Below are 16,236 nucleotides of genomic sequence, written 5' to 3'. Positions count from 1 at the left end.
GCCCAGTGTGTTGAGAGTACTACGTGAGAGCTTCGTTAGCTTTTAGTTGTTTATAATGGGGCAGTCGAACATGATTACAAACTGCTGTTGTAGTCAATGTGTAGCAAAAAAGTGCTCCAGATGATCAAAATGGTACACAAGTCTGTTTATTGAGTTACAAATGAGCTTGACTTAATGTTTAACCTGAGTCAACACATCAAGGTTATGCTCATGTTTCATGCTCCAGTTTGAAGTTGTTTTCTGTTGTAACTGTGTGTTGACAGGCTTGTGTGTGTGGGTTTTTGTTTTTAATGTTTGACTGGCTGATTTAATTAATTTGTCTGACTGAATGTGAAAATGTTACTGTTGTTTTTTCTCACTCATAAACATCTGTTGATTTCTTTTATTCTCCTCTAGTGCTGGGGAAATACAGTGGTCATCTGAATATAGGTATGATGATCTGCTTATTTCTACTCCTCTTGTATTTGCAGACAATGTTTTTAGTTTGATAGATAATTGATTGATTCAAAGTGTATTACTCTTTGTTACATATATCATTGTATTAGCTCCACATTCTTCAAATTGTAAATCATGTTATATACACAACACATCACTTGCTGCACTATATTGATGAGTCTTTATGATATGCTGCATGTGGATATCTTGAAGCATTTAATTAGGGCTATACAAGCCCTGCAGAGTCACATAATGAAGTCCTAGATGGAATTAAGGCTAGCATTTCACTTATTTGTCCCCTTTGTGTGGAAAGGGTGAGCGTCTTTCTTATGGAGTTGTGATTCTTACAACCAGCCTTCCTCTACTGTTTTCCTGTGTTTATCAGTCTCTTTATTCTCCCTCACTAAGGAACTAATCACAGAGCAGTTGCCTCTAATCATCTTCAACATGTCTTATTCATAAAAACAAACAAACCATCTTTGATCTGAATGGGCTTTCTGTATAGGAGCCTAATCCTCAGTAAGACATCAAAATCAACATAATGCTGGGAAACAGTTTAATTTGACCATAATTTATTGGTACTTTAAATCAATGCTTTCTCGATGTGCAGTTTGAAGTTAGTGATGATCCACATTTTGTCTTATATACAATATATATCTATATGTATTTGTCTATTTATTTATCTATCTATTAAATTGTATTTATTTATTTATTTTATTTAACTATTTCAATTATTTCAATATGAGATAAAACATGTTATTATTTTTGAAATATTATCTATGTGAACCAAATGTAGTTTCATTTCCCCATCTTTGGAATTTCCAGAAGACACTCAAATTGTACAACTTTTTTTGTTTCTTTTAAGAGGTGTCCATCCTCAAAAAATCTGTAGAATTTGCTTAAATTCCATTTAGTCCATTTCTAATATCAAAATTCAAGTCAGGCTATACATTAGATTGGTACCAAAATGTGAGATAATAAATAATAATAATACAAAATTAAACTATCTGGACTACCAAAGATAATTAATGGAGCCTGAAGGGACTGATCAGACCTCTGCTCTGTAAGGTTATGGTCTGTCAGTCTCAACAGAAAGGGTCAGATGACTGGGAACCTTAAACATTGGAATTTTCATGAAAGAGTGGAAATGAAACCGCATACATTCAAATAGACTTTCAACAGTTGGTGATTTAAAAAATCATGGCCTGTTTTTGACTCCATATTTCATACATTTTCACCCTTTGAAATTATTATAGGGAGGTATTCTCTTCTTCCAGCATGGCAGTGTCACTTTTCTATATTTTGTATAGTAAAGCAGAAATAATATAACCATTTTAAAAAATCACAACTAACCTTAATAGTTCAATAGCTGTGCTTACTGGAAAAAATGGCATGCTCTGCGCATTTTTCTCTCCTACCCCTTATTTACATTTACAGAACTGTTTAACTGGTTACACAGGAAACTGAGTGCAAACTGACACACGTGTGTCTCCTCTTTTGTTTGCAGAAAACTCAGGTACACTAAATAAGAAGTTCTCCATCGCATTTTCCATCATCGGCATGTTCTCCTCCCACGCAGTCAGCAACCTGAGCATCTTTTTCTGTGCTGAGATCACACCCACTGTCATCAGGTAAGCCCACTGAAACACTGGGACTGTACCAACAGAGCACTTTGAGAAGGAGGAGGATGAGGAAAGGTTTACTCTGTAGAGAAGTGACAAAGCTGTGTTCTAATGCGTAACACATGCTTTGCCATTGGTTGAGAAGTCTGTTGCCTTTGTGTTTGCTCTTCAAGTATTAATATTTCTTAAATTATGAATGCCAGTTTACAAGTATCAGCCATCAGGTTGCAAGAAATGCATATGATGTGAAAATGCTGATCTGTTCTTTTTCTACCTGTTCTATTACCCTTATCACCTCCATAAGTTCAGTCAGTACAGAGGTTTAAGATGCAAGGTTGCTTTGACAATATCAAATGTTCCTAGAGATGGAATAGCAACTCCACCTCTTGTAAAAGAAGGGTATGGAATTATTGAACTGCTGGAAACAACAGACTCTCACAGTTCAGTGTCAAATGTAATCCACATCTTGTACAAATTAGCCATCCCCCTCTGAGAATATATGACACCATTGGTTCATTATCTGGGGTTATGTAAGGGGTGTTGTTCTGCTGAAAGTGCTTGAAGGGTGCCCTCTGGTGGATAACATAGGCAATGATGGGAGAGGAATGGGACTGCATGATACAAGGAAGTGTTTGATGGTACTGCAGCACTCTCTGCTGCTGTAGGATAAAATGGCAGTGATATGTCAACTGAAGCATACATAGCAAAAATGAGAGTTTCCGTTTTCTAAATGATTTATGTGAATTGTGTTACAATACATATACATCTATATTATTTTATTGTTGTAAAGTTAGTCTTTCCTTTGGGTGGTTTATAAGGGTTTTGAGTATAGGATATAATTCCTAAATCATGCCAGGTAATAACATTTTCCTTCTCACCATAGGGGTGGTGGTCTTGGATTGGTCCTGGCCAGTGCTGGCTTCGGCATGCTGACTGCACCCATCATGGAGCTCCACAATCAGAAGGGCTATTTCCTTCACCACATTATTTTTGCTTGCTGCACTCTCATCTGCATCATCTGCATTCTCCTGCTGCCCGAGACACGCTTCCAGCCCCTCCCTGAGACCCTGGCTGATGGCGAGAGCTACACTCGTCAACCCCTTCTTCCCCCGAGAAAACCTGGAGAACAGCGCCTCTTGCTGGCTCAATCTGAGAGCAGCAGGGACTACACCAGGGTGCATGACACACCACTCCACGAGGCAGCCGCCACTGCAGTGTCCACCATGGACTCCACCGCCTCCTCGGCTGTTGATTTGACCGCTCCATCAGTCGGGGACATGTCTGCTCCCGTGTTCATGGAGGTGCACCCTGGCAAGCCTGAGCAGAAAGACCCAAATGATCACTCAGTATCATCCTTATCCACAACTCCCATCACACCTCTGGCTAAAGAGGGCATCTTGCATGCCAGTAAAGAGCACCTTTTGTCTTCCACTCCTTTGCACAAAGCCTCACAGATCACAGATCCACTTTTAGGCAATCCTGAAGAAACTCCTACAATAGTCCTGGATTCTGTTGAGCCGCTGGTGGATCCTATTGTTCCAGAGATGAATGACGCTGGTCCGTCTCCTACAAACAAATCATCCACTCCTCTCCCATCTTCACTGGACTCTGTCCCTCAAAAAGTGCCTGCCTCTTTATTGATCTGCACCACACCCATCATCGAGCCACTGCCTAGCTCCACATTAGAATCACCAAACCCGCCGGGCAATGACATCGACAGTATCATCCCAGAATTCGAGGCCACTCATGTCCCTTTGGCAGACTCCCTGTCTCCATCTTTGCATGACAGTCTCTCTCCATCACCTACTCCCTCTCCTGTTCCTATGACAGACTGCAACATTTCCAGTGACCCTCCACCCTCCATTAGTGCAAACTCAGACATTCCCATCCAGTTAGAAATAGCAGACGAATCTCCATCTATTCCTTCCACTATAGACTCATCCATACCAGGTGTAATAGACTCCCAACAACCACAGTTAGACTCTACCTCTCCCTGTGTTAATTACATTTCTCCTCCTTCCCCTACCTCCCCTAGCCCAGCCTCTATTTCCCCTTCACCCACACCTCCCCCAACCATTGACTCAGGCCACATGCCCTCAGCAAACTCCTCCATTCCTCCTGTCATAGATACTGTCAACACCACTGCGTCATCTCCTTCCATTCTCCCAGTCACAGACATTGGGCACACCCCCACTCCAGAGTCTACTGCTCTGACTGTCACAGACAATGTTCAGCCTGCACAGGATTCACCTGCTTCCCTTGTTGTAGATTCCGAACCGACTTCTGTGAGGGATTCAGGCCCTACAGAAGCAGTTCCCTCCTCTGTAATGGACTGTACCGTCTCCTCCCCCATAGACTCTGGTGTCCTTTCCATCAGGGACAGTGCCAGCACAGAAAATAACACCATCAATGGAGTGTCGTCATCGTGATTCAGTGTTGCAGCCAGTAGGAAGCTTTCCGGTTGCAACAGGAAACAACCCAAGCCACATGAATAATCAGAGGGGGGAGGGGGGCACACAAACTGTCTTGCTCAGACTTCAGGCACTTAATGTAGACTGTCCCCACCTGGAGTTGAGCAGACATGTCTTACAGAGCTGCTGTATGTTTCGTAATGTCCCCCCTTTCCTGCATTTAGCCAATAAATGACACCAAGTGAGAGAGTGCCAGAGGCTGGTTTGTGACAATGTGACAGTATCTTCTGCTCTTTTTTTTTGAATGTCACTGAAAATCACCAGCCTATAAACTACTTTGATGTAAATGAATGGGAAATCACTGTCTGTCATTTTAAAGAGACTTCAAACTATACCCACAATCACTGAGACGTGTCACCAGGATGGTGAGAAATGCAACAATACTAAAAAAAAAAAAAAAATAAGCATAGAAAAAAAATTCAAATCAGTGGTACTTCTGCTCAAATGAAATGTCCGTTTAACATATTTGTATAGAAATATCGCCTTATCTTTATGGACAAAAAACATGTGAATGTTACATAGTATTTTTGCCGTTACAGAGGTAAACAATCATAATTGGAGGGATTTTCTAAATACAGCGCCAAAAACTACTCTGACCAAAATTAAATGTCGAAATAGTGCCAAAAATCAGTACAATTACAGTATTTGCCTGTTTTGGGAAATACTGTTCAGTGCATTCCCCTGCCATGGACTGTATGTGCATAGGTGAATCAGATGAATTTGATTTCAAACTTCAGAAATACTGAAGATAATTTAAATTATTTCTCAAAGTAATGAAAGGCTGAAAGCTCTATTATCAATTGATACATTCAAATTGAGAGACAAGATTTCTAAATTGCTTTCACCAACATGTGGTTCATTGTATGAACATCAGAGAAAAGAGTGACCCATATTTTGTCGGTCTGAAAAAACTGTTTTATTTTTCCAAATGTTTCAGTCAATTAAATTTCTGGTATGCAATTGCTTTTATTTGTAAATGTGGTATTGTAAGTAAATGCATATTTAGTTGTTGAGCTTGATTCAGTTTTTTTTTTTTTTTTTTAAATTCAAAGTATTATTTTTAATAATCTCCCATGGCATGCCCTTACTGTACAAAGCTATACTTCATTCTTGCAGTATTTGTGACACCCCAGTGTGGTGACACTTTATTCTTTGCAGTGGGGACAAAGCATGAAAAATAATTGTGAACATGTCAGCAAAACAGACGAGCAACCTTAAAAAGACGACGCAAATTATTTTTTGAAATGAACCCGTGGATGACAAAATGTTTGATGTGATTGCCAGAAGTCACAGCATTGCTAACCTTCAGTGTGTTTTCCAAATCATGATCTGGCATTAACATTAGTTTTTGTATGTCATTTTGTTCATACAGCCACACACACTCATCTCAGTTTACCTTAAAAAATGCAATACTTAACGTTTGTGATAATACACTTAAAATTCTTACTTACAGAACTTGACATATTCCCATTCTTAAACTTTGAGGTGGTACTTTTTCTTCCAAAGCTCATGTCCATCTGTGGACAGCATTATACTTGACTATGATCTGTGTAACTTGACAGTTGTAGTACTTCAAGCATTGGAGGTTGTAATATGTGTCTGAGAAATATGTATAACTGCGGATATACCACTGTTTACAAAAATCCTCATAAAAATAATGCTAAATAACAATAATAATAATAATAATTACTCTGTACTGTAAAACTTTAGAGCCAACTGAATGATGTCTTGTCATTTCAAATGTGATTTAAAAAAAAAAAAAAAAAGTTCTCACAGTATATCATATTGCATCATCCAGGGAGTATTGGTGATCTATTAATGACTCATTCTGGAGTTGGAAACACCAGACATGACAGATGACTTTCTGTTGTTCTGACAACCTTATGGTGCAGTTGTGACGAACCTTACACGTACTTTGCTCATCAAACTTGTCATTTTCTTTGAATCCAAGTCAAATGTGCACTGACGAAGGCTCAGATATCCTTAGGCATCTGAATGATTTCGTAAAACCTTGTGGTTGTTTTCCTGTGAATGACATCCTCAAATGCAGCTTGAATCAAAGTATGAAAGCTCGATTTTCGATTGATTCAGGGTGGTCTTTTAATAGATGATCAAGTCAGCAAACTTCCATTTGTTGAAATATTCATAAAAGCATTTGATGTGTTGACATTCCTATGCCATGCTGCTACGCCTCAAAGCACAATGCCCTGTAATCATGTGATGTCAGATTTGGTGGAGCTTGGCTGTCTTGACAGTGGGAAAAAAAAGAAAAAATTAAAAAAAAGGGAAAATAGAGTTGGAATTTCAATACAACACAAAAACCACTCTTGGAACAGACCCACATGTGATCTACTTTGTGGAGCAGGGTTGACACTGGATTTAATAAGGAATTCATGGCATCTGCAGTAGAGTGGCTTGACTGCAGTGGTCAGTAGCTTCACATTACTCTGATTCCTCCTTGCCTGTGAGTGTCAGTGTCTCTGTGTCAGTGTATGTATTGCTGCAGAAATTGAAATTGTGTATTACCAAGCCCCCGTGCATCACCAGTGTAAAGACAATGACTCAGCACAATACAACCAATGTCTCCTCTCTGAGATCTGTTGCTTCCACTTTCACAATTTCCATGCAGCTATTTCACAGTTGTGATGGGAGCATAATAAGTATTTGGTTCAACATGTTTTGAAGTAGAATAAAGGTAGAAATCAGTAAAAAAGTAATCCAAAGCAACATTAGCACCAGCGAAAATGTAGACTAGCAGACAGATACTGGTGACAAAGCAAAAAAAAAAGAAAAGAAGAATAAAAGATTGATAAAAACAGAGCACATCAGGCTGTCATTACATTGGTTATGCCTTTTGTAAATAGTAAGTGTGAAAATATGCAGCGTCAATGATATGAAGGATCATAGATCATAACATGGACTAGTGAATTGTTTTGAACTTAAAAGTCTCAGAGACATGAAGTCCCCAGTGTACACATTTCAGGTTTTGCTTCTCTCAACCATGCGACTCAGAATCTCTTTAAGGGAGATTTGAATGAATGTAAAAACCATGGATTGTACCATTTATAATTTCTGATTGTTTGGTTTCATTTGGTTTTTGTTTTAACATACATAATGCACTTGTATATAAGCCATACCTGTTGTTAAAATAAACCACTATTTATTGATCAACTGTGGATAGTTGAGTCATTGATTTTATCGTAACATTTCTTTTTTTTTTCTTCTTCTTCTAATCAAATCCCAAATGGGCAGACATTTTTACTGTTGGTTGGCCTTAAATAAAGAAATAAACTTTTTAAGTATTAAAAAATAACAACAACCAGTCATCTCTCTTTTTCTTTTTCTCTCTCTCTCTCTCTCTCTCTCTCACATCTATGCAAGTCATCCAATAGGGGAATTAGCTATTCTGGCTCTGGCTAAATGTAAAAAAAAAAAAGAGAGAAGAAATCTGCCTGCCAGTACTTCTAAATCTCTCAAATGACAAAATAAATGTACAGGCACAGTTCTGTAAAGTTGTACCATTAAAATTACAGGTAATTAATAATAATTTTAGATTCCATTAATATTATATTTTGAATGGCAATTTATTGTATTTGTATATATTCAAATGTAATGTTACATAAACATGTGAGGTAATATTTTACAGATTTAGCTTGTTTATCATACTGAAGAAATGCATGTTAAATGACAGAAATAATGAAGTAATCATATACATACATATACAAGTATACAATATGAATACATATGAATACATAATCAATGTAAAATATAAACAATCAAATCAAATCAACTAAATCGAGCAATTATTTAATGAATTCATATAATATAAGTATTTCCAATCATAAAGTAGAGATGACTCTTTTAGATCACATCCCTGGTCATATTATGCACCGATTGTGCATTTATCAATATGCATTTTAAAAAATCAGTTTCTTTATGTTCTTATAGCAACATCCAATCATGTTTTCATACTGAACAACATAATCTATGATGCTATACTATGTGCCTACGAAGGCTTGAACCAACCTATTTCAACCAACCACATGACATCCATCCATCAATCAATCTTCAACATTTACACACAGAGCTACGATTCATGCCTCTCCCACTTTTCAATGTTCAAATCAAAATCCTCCCAATGTTATCTCCTGCCTGTCCATCCTCTTCCACTCAATGCATTAGTTACATACTACTGTTGCTTTATATTTAAAGAACAGATGAGTGGTATTGATCAAGTAAGTGAATAAGGATATTTCAATTATTCCCTCAATATCTTTAGTATTTCTGTTTATGCATATGTACAATAGGCTCGTATTACAGTATGGACATATTGGTTTCTGAGACTCTGGGCAAACTGGGCCTGAGGGACATATGTGTGGGAGACCGAGGCTCAATTTTTGCACCATGCAGGGCCCCATAATGGGTTACATGGGTTAATACAACCCTGGTTGTATCATTCAAACGAAGAAATGAAAAGTTTTTGGGTTATTGAAAATGTGTGAATCATATAGGCTATTCAAATGATATATTTTCTGGCCGGTATTTGAAGCAGTAGGCTGTTTATACAAATAGATAGGTCCTGCTCATATCACACACCACAGTCCTGATTGAATTAGTATGATAAAGTTGAATATTTCCTGACAGGGAAAGCAATCATCTGGACTTTATGGAACAACCTCAGCCTAACCACAAAAAAGGCAGCATTTCCCCTGCATGGGACGGGGGGTGGGGGGTTGGGGGGGGGTGATGTCAGGCTACACTAGGATGATGCGGCAGGATCCTCTGGTCCACTGCATCAAACCAAAGCGCTCTCATTGGCTGACACGGATACTGGGATGCTGCGCTGTGTGTAACGTCATCTGACCAGCAGCACGTTTATCTATCTCCCCGGCTCAACACAGCCCTAGAAATGAGGCAAGTGCTGATTTTGAGAAACACAGCGGCTAGAGACTGAAGACCAGACACCGGTGAAGACGAAGACAGAACTCTCTCTGCCCGCATCCACAGCGCACCATGAGGGAAATCGTTCATATCCAGGCTGGACAGTGTGGAAACCAGATTGGGGCGAAGGTATTATTATTTTTTATTTAAATTAAGAAGCAGGGGAAAACATTTATGGAGAAAATTTTGATTCTACTGCGGAACGTCACACGTGTTATTTTCCAAGCTTTTCTATAATGAATGTTTGACTTGAAAATGTGAAATAATAAGTCCGTCAGGTCTCGCGGATGAGGTAATGGATTTTTAATTTGAAAAAGTTTGCGATAGATTGTTTGTTGTTTACATGAGCAGGGTGGGGTTCAGTCCGGCTGGGTTTTTGCTGTGAGGCTGCAGTGATGTTGTCCCCACTGCTGCGTGACATTTTGTCACCAAACTGATGCGCAATAACTGAATGAAGGCCTAGTAGCAAGACACAGCCTGCTTCAAATCCATATTTTATATAGTATTACGGTGTAAACTCAACGATTGAAGTTCGTATCTACCTGATTATCTTATCTTAGTTCTGGGAGGTGATAAGTGATGAACATGGCATCGACCCCACTGGTAGTTATCAAGGTGACAGTGACCTGCAGCTGGAGAGGATAAACGTCTACTACAATGAGGCATCAGGTATAAAAAAAAAAACTTTGTTCCAAACTAATTTCATATTTGCATCTGAATAAATGGTCACTACATGCAGTATTTGTTTCCATTGCTAACATCCTTGCATGACCGTATGCTACTGCTTTTGAATACCACTGTATGTCACTAATTTAGCTGCAAGGGGAAAGTAGGTCCCACCATGACTGCAGGGAAAAATTAGGACAGTGAACTTTTAAAAATATGTCTCTCTCTCTCTTTCCTCTCTCTCTCTCTGTCTTCCTCTGTCTCTCACTTTTTCTCTCTCTCTCTCTAGGGAGCACAGGTATCTGCAGTCTCTACCCTGAGTTCATTGTGCCTTGGTATCATCTTCAGTGTCTGATTTTATTGTCATGACATGTTGAAGGTCACTCCAATTGCATCCTGTATTCTTACACGCAACAACTACTGAATAGTTTGTGCCCATCAAATGAAGTCGCAGTAGTAGATCTTGCATCTCAGCCTTTAGACTGGTCCTTGCAGAGATAGACAAGTCAGTGCAGATCTTAATCCGTGGACAAACAGTGTCCATTCATCTGCTTTACAGGCATAGCATAGTCACTTTTACCGTCAACCCCTATGCCACTCCCTAGCTGCACGCATTATTGATCTTTTGTTTCCATGCTGCATGCTGGCATCAGTGTCACCTACTAATTCACTATCACATGTGGGTTGTTTGAGGATTCCACTTGCTCATTTCTCCTTTAAAAATGTAGGGAAAAGATAAGCAGATTTTTTTACAGAGTCAAGCAACATTATGACTGTTTGAATGGACTCTGCAGAGCTCAGCACTTTGAGGACCCCACTGGGTAAGAATCAGCAGTGCAGCATGCCCTAGCAGTTTGCTTGCAAGAAGGGTTACAGACAGTGATAGAGGAGCAAAGTGGAAGGAGGAACAAACAAAAGGCAGCAGGCAGCCTTTAAATATCCAGTTTGATAGACAACGTATAGTATCCTTTAAAACATAACTGTTGTTTGCCCATTGTGCATTTACATTCTTTTTAAGTTATATATTTATGAGACAGTTGGAGATGGTTAATAGGAATTGAGATAGAAATGCTTTTAAATACAGTGAGAAGTTTGTTTCATGGTTCATCATAATCCCGTGCTGACATCATGCACACTGAGACTGTTGGTATCTTACTCCACCCTTCCACTCCATCTACTTCCTCTCTGTATCCCCTTCTTCTCTGCTCTTTTTCCATACAAAGGCAGTAAATTTGTCCCCCGTGCCATTCTGGTGGATCTGGAGCCTGGAACCATGGATTCAGTCCGCTCCGGCCCATTTGGACAGCTATTCAGACCTGACAACTTTGTCTTTGGTAAGTGGATAATAAATCACAATGTCATTCATCACCTTCAACCAACAGTACATACACTATGCATTTGCTGTCATATCCTATTAAGATGTGCTTAGTGTCATCTGAGATTGCTGTGCAGCAGTATATTTTGGCAGCCAGCACATTGCTTCTGCAGCCACTCAGCGATGTGCTAATGGTAGGATGCAGTCCATGTGCAGCTGTGTCAGACTGAGACAGCTCTCGTGGTGACTCAGTGAAAAGGAACCTACTTGAAGATTCTGCTGCAGTGCTGATCGCTGAAGTGAGGGTACAGGGCCAATAATCTCCACCACAGAGATGACTCTTCATTTCTCTTTATCTGGAAATGCGCCAACAAAAGAGCTGCCTTTGAACTTTTTGATAATGTGATTAATTCTGAGCGAAAAAATAATCGCTTTGCAGAAAATATTGTCTCAATCTTGTCTAAATATTAACAAACAAATTTCGCTGAAGGTTGCATGTCATACTACTGTTACATATTAATAATGAATAAAGTCCTTAAACACCTTATAAACCTTTTTAAATTATACCTTATTAGAAAGTTGCACCACTATTTGTCCTAAGTAATCTATTTTCAAACATATCATGCATCATACAGGTCAAAGTGGAGCAGGAAATAACTGGGCCAAGGGTCACTACACGGAGGGAGCAGAGCTGGTGGACTCGGTGCTTGACGTAGTGAGGAAGGAGTCAGAGAACTGCGACTGTCTCCAGGGTTTTCAGCTCACCCACTCACTGGGTGGAGGTACCGGTTCAGGAATGGGCACGCTGCTCATCAGCAAGATCCGCGAGGAGTACCCTGACCGCATCATGAACACCTTCAGCGTCATGCCATCTCCAAAAGTGTCTGACACTGTGGTGGAGCCATACAACGCTACCCTCTCTGTCCACCAGTTAGTGGAAAACACAGATGAGACCTTCAGCATTGACAATGAGGCTCTGTATGATATCTGCTTCCGCACCCTGAAGCTGACCACACCTACCTATGGAGATCTCAACCATCTTGTATCGGCCACCATGAGCGGGGTCACCACCTGCCTCCGTTTCCCTGGCCAACTTAATGCTGACCTCCGTAAGCTAGCCGTAAACATGGTACCCTTCCCCCGCTTGCATTTCTTCATGCCTGGTTTTGCACCCCTCACAAGCAGAGGCAGTCAGCAGTATCGTGCCCTCTCTGTGCCAGAACTCACCCAGCAAATGTTTGATGCCAAGAACATGATGGCAGCATGTGACCCCCGTCATGGCCGCTACCTCACTGTAGCAGCCATCTTCCGCGGCCGTATGTCCATGAAGGAAGTGGATGAGCAGATGTTGAGTGTGCAGAACAAGAACAGCAGCTACTTTGTCGAATGGATTCCCAACAATGTTAAGACCGCCGTTTGTGACATCCCACCCCGTGGCCTCAAGATGTCCGCCACCTTCATCGGCAACAGCACGGCCATCCAGGAGCTCTTCAGAAGGATCTCTGAGCAGTTCACAGCCATGTTCCGCCGCAAGGCCTTCCTCCACTGGTACACTGGAGAGGGAATGGATGAGATGGAATTCACTGAGGCAGAGAGCAACATGAATGACCTGGTGTCTGAGTATCAGCAGTATCAAGATGCTACCGCTGATGAGATAGGAGAATATGAAGAGGATGAAATAGAGGATGAGGATGACGTCCGCCATGATGTTCGTCACTGATTATAAAACACTGACCGTTGCTATCCTGAGTGAAGTAGTATCTAAAAGTAATAATTGTTCTTGGACAGTGCAGTGAGATAATAAGTATGCTAGAGATGCAGATGTTTAGCTACGCATTGCAGTGTGCAGATCATGGTGAAATGTAGCTCTTTAACAAAATATATATTGCACATAGATATGACTCATACTGAGAAAGATCCTGAGTGGTGTTAGAACCGCAAATATACAAGCACTATAGTAATTGGTTTTCCAACTCATGCTTTGCCAAAAAAAGTCTTGTCCTAAACACAGTTTTGTAACATTTACTTTCATTCACTGTCTCAAGTCTTGAATAAAATATCAAGTCCTGTCAATACTTCACATTGTGTTTTTTTAAAAGATGCATAAGGACCATCTTGCTATCACAATATAGTCCCTGGAATTAGTTGTAAATTATGTGTGATACATTTGCCACAGAACTGTATGCATGAGACAGCTCTTTTCTATGGGTTATGTCTGGTAACACATACACAATTTATATAGTAATAAAGTCTTAAAAAAGAAAAGAAGAAAAGTAATTCATACCTTCTATAGTAGGGCTTCAGTTCAAGAGTGACAGGTTGTAGAAACTATTGAGAAATGGTCTAAGTCATTGTTGGTTGTGTCTCTTCATGGGATTGGTTGAATATGAAAAATATGGAAGACAGTATTGCTTGCCTTATCCTTTGTTGGGGGTAGTCGCACTACAAGGCGACCATACATGTAGAAGTAGAAGGGAGTTTAGTTATTAATAATGACTAATAATTACAATCAATAATTATTAATTATTACCAAGAAATTATTATTCTAATTATTAAGAGTGTACTCTGAGCTCTGACTATTTTGATCAGCCACTTATCACAATAACATGCACAATGATCACAAAACGCTTCTCTTTAAATTTACAATGTTAATCAATGCATAGTTACAAATTGTATTACCACTATCTCTAATAGACAAACAACAAGATGTGCATGGAAGACTACAAATAAATAAGTGTGTTTGTGTGTGTGTGTGTGTGTGTAGGAGAGAGGAGGGGTGTATGTGTCTATGTGCGTGTGGGTGCAGGGAGAGAGAAGGGGGGTGTGTGCAGTTGGGGCTCGGGGGAAGAGGCGCTTGGGTGCTTGCTCCCTGTGTTGAGGGGAAGGCACAGGTCACTCAAAATTAGGCCTTGATCGTTCCTCTAGGCCGCAGGTCATGCTTTGTCTTTCAACAGACAATGAAAAGCCATGTGCTCAGTCCACCATGGCATTAAGGCCCAACACCTTTAATATATTGATTAGTGATGAGAGTACATTCGGCTCTGTCAAACATGCCTTCAATTTAGTTTAGTTTAGCCTTTAGGATCAGAGTCACTGGAACAACCAGAGGAAAATGCATAACCTGAGTGGGAATGTGGAAATAGTGAAAGTCAATTGTGAAATCTAATGCATCATATTGCCCAATGCCCAGACAACCAGGGAGGAGCCCAGCAGCAGTGTGTAAACCAAAATGCAACCAGTAATTACTCACAGTTTCACAGATTGCAATAAATCCTTTCTCAATAGATACGATAAGTGACATGATGACACTTGTTGATAATATGATGCCTGGGTGTTATAAGACGAGACTCAAGCACAGGTTACTGTTCTGGAAGTCAGGGCAGGCTGTTTAACTTCTGGCCCCATCCCAGTCACGGCAGTCAAAGCAGGAATTTTCCATCTGACAGCTGATGGAAAACATCTGCTTTGACATGATCAAATGTGCACATTCTTCTACTCTTCACAACAGGCTTTTTGTATCTCATTAGAAGTAAATGATGTCTGATTCTGACACAAGCAAGGACAACTACTGTATGAGACTTTAAAAAAACAACTACAATTTGAAAGTTTATAAAGCTGAGTCTGTGGTATCTGGAGAGCTGATTTGATACAGGATGTCAAATTCTCAAAGCCCGCATTTACATCAGTGTGAGTGAGAACATGATATGACAAGGATTAACTGTCTTCTTGTGAAATTAACCAAATCTTCCATTTGCCCAGGGAGAGAATCATACTTGATTTATGCTTCAATAATCATTTTGAGAACTAGTCCCTGCTTGCTGCAAAAAGATTCATTATAAACTTTTCTCCAGCGTAACAGAAACGTATTTTCTTTCTTTGACCACAGGGTACATAACTACACACAGTGAGATAACAAACTACCTTCTTTAATAGACGTCTATGTAATGTGGCAGCCTCTGTGACACAGATTTACTCTCAGGTATTCGCACGTTCATTCCAACATTGGTATTTTTCTTAATGCAGACATTAAATGCATCAAATTCTTCACATGTAGAAGAATCTACTGGAAAAAAACTTGAAGTGGACATACAAGTTCTAAAGGTTTTCTTTACACACAACACAAATGAACTGTGCAACGTTAAATCATCACCTTACCCTTATCTGTTCACTGCATGACTAGTTTTTTGACATCTGAGAGAGTGGTTGAACATGTTTATCACTTCTATGTCTCTATCTCCTGCAGCAAATCTCATAACGCTGTGCTCATGAGCTTGTATTTTTGAAAGCAGAACATTTATGCCGAAGAGCATTTGTAAGTCTCAGTTCTGAGTAAGTAGTTAAACTAGGCATTTTTCCCCAGCCACATTTCATTTACAATGATTCTTTGGCTCTTTTTTGGATTTTTTTTACTTTACATAGGGCTCATATACAACTCTGTGTGGGAAACCCAATTTTCTAGTTTCTCTCTTTTGTTTAGGAGAAGCAGTTGTGTCCAGCCCATAGTGGCATACCACTGTCTACTTTAGAAGGCTTAGAGTGAAATCCTTTTGACATTTTAACCTCACTGAATGGATCATGTTTTAACTGACAAATAAATATGCTGGTCAAGAGTGGATGTCATGCTTTTAATCTGGCAAACTCCACAGTCAGTGTGTTTGAAACAGTTAAATGACTGTTTGTGCATTTGACAGGGCTTCACACAAAATCATACTTTAAAATTAAATAAATGCTATCACTAAAAACAAAACAAAACAAAAAAACAACCTCTGATCAGTAATTTCATATC

At 39.6% G+C, this 16,236-nt stretch overlaps 2 protein-coding genes across 3 annotated transcripts in view; both read left to right on the top strand.

The window, feature by feature from the left end:
- slc22a23 (solute carrier family 22 member 23) overlaps nucleotides 1–7,575 on the top strand; it is a 38,283-nt gene extending 30,708 nt beyond the window's left edge. Inside the window, exons 8-10 of the mRNA XM_053330208.1 lie at nucleotides 397–429; nucleotides 1,943–2,066; nucleotides 2,941–7,575. Coding sequence (XP_053186183.1) covers nucleotides 397–429; nucleotides 1,943–2,066; nucleotides 2,941–4,486 — 1,703 coding nt within the window. The 3' untranslated portion in view covers nucleotides 4,487–7,575. The remainder of the gene's footprint in view (nucleotides 1–396; nucleotides 430–1,942; nucleotides 2,067–2,940) is intronic.
- Nucleotides 7,576–9,541: 1,966 nt separating this feature from the next.
- LOC128368487 (tubulin beta-2A chain-like) lies at nucleotides 9,542–13,170 on the top strand. Of its 2 annotated transcripts, XM_053329305.1 has the most exons (5): nucleotides 9,542–9,598; nucleotides 10,030–10,138; nucleotides 10,425–10,433; nucleotides 11,359–11,469; nucleotides 12,086–13,170. In XM_053329305.1, the coding sequence occupies exons 1-5, from the start codon at nucleotides 9,542–9,544 to the stop codon at nucleotides 13,168–13,170; spliced, it is 1,371 nt and encodes a 456-aa protein (XP_053185280.1). The 2 variants fall into 2 exon arrangements, with proteins under 2 accessions (XP_053185280.1, XP_053185281.1); XM_053329306.1 differs by lacking the exon at nucleotides 10,425–10,433.
- The last annotated feature ends 3,066 nt before the right edge of the window (nucleotides 13,171–16,236 follow it).

The sequence above is a fragment of the Scomber japonicus genome, chromosome 12 (genome assembly GCF_027409825.1).
Source record: "Scomber japonicus isolate fScoJap1 chromosome 12, fScoJap1.pri, whole genome shotgun sequence".
Classification (NCBI taxonomy): Eukaryota; Metazoa; Chordata; class Actinopteri; order Scombriformes; family Scombridae; genus Scomber; species Scomber japonicus.
This window is presented reverse-complemented; position numbering and strand designations above follow the sequence as displayed.

Excerpts from the sequence above, each read along its gene's own strand:
- LOC128368487 (XM_053329305.1), top strand. The coding sequence starts at position 9,542 with ATGAGGGAAATCGTTCATATCCAGGCTGGACAGTGTGGAAACCAGATT. Across the intron at positions 9,599-10,029 it reads GAAACCAGATTGGGGCGAAG|TTCTGGGAGGTGATAAGTGA; the intron begins GTATTATTATTT and ends ATCTTATCTTAG. Across the intron at positions 11,470-12,085 it reads ACCTGACAACTTTGTCTTTG|GTCAAAGTGGAGCAGGAAAT; the intron begins GTAAGTGGATAA and ends TGCATCATACAG.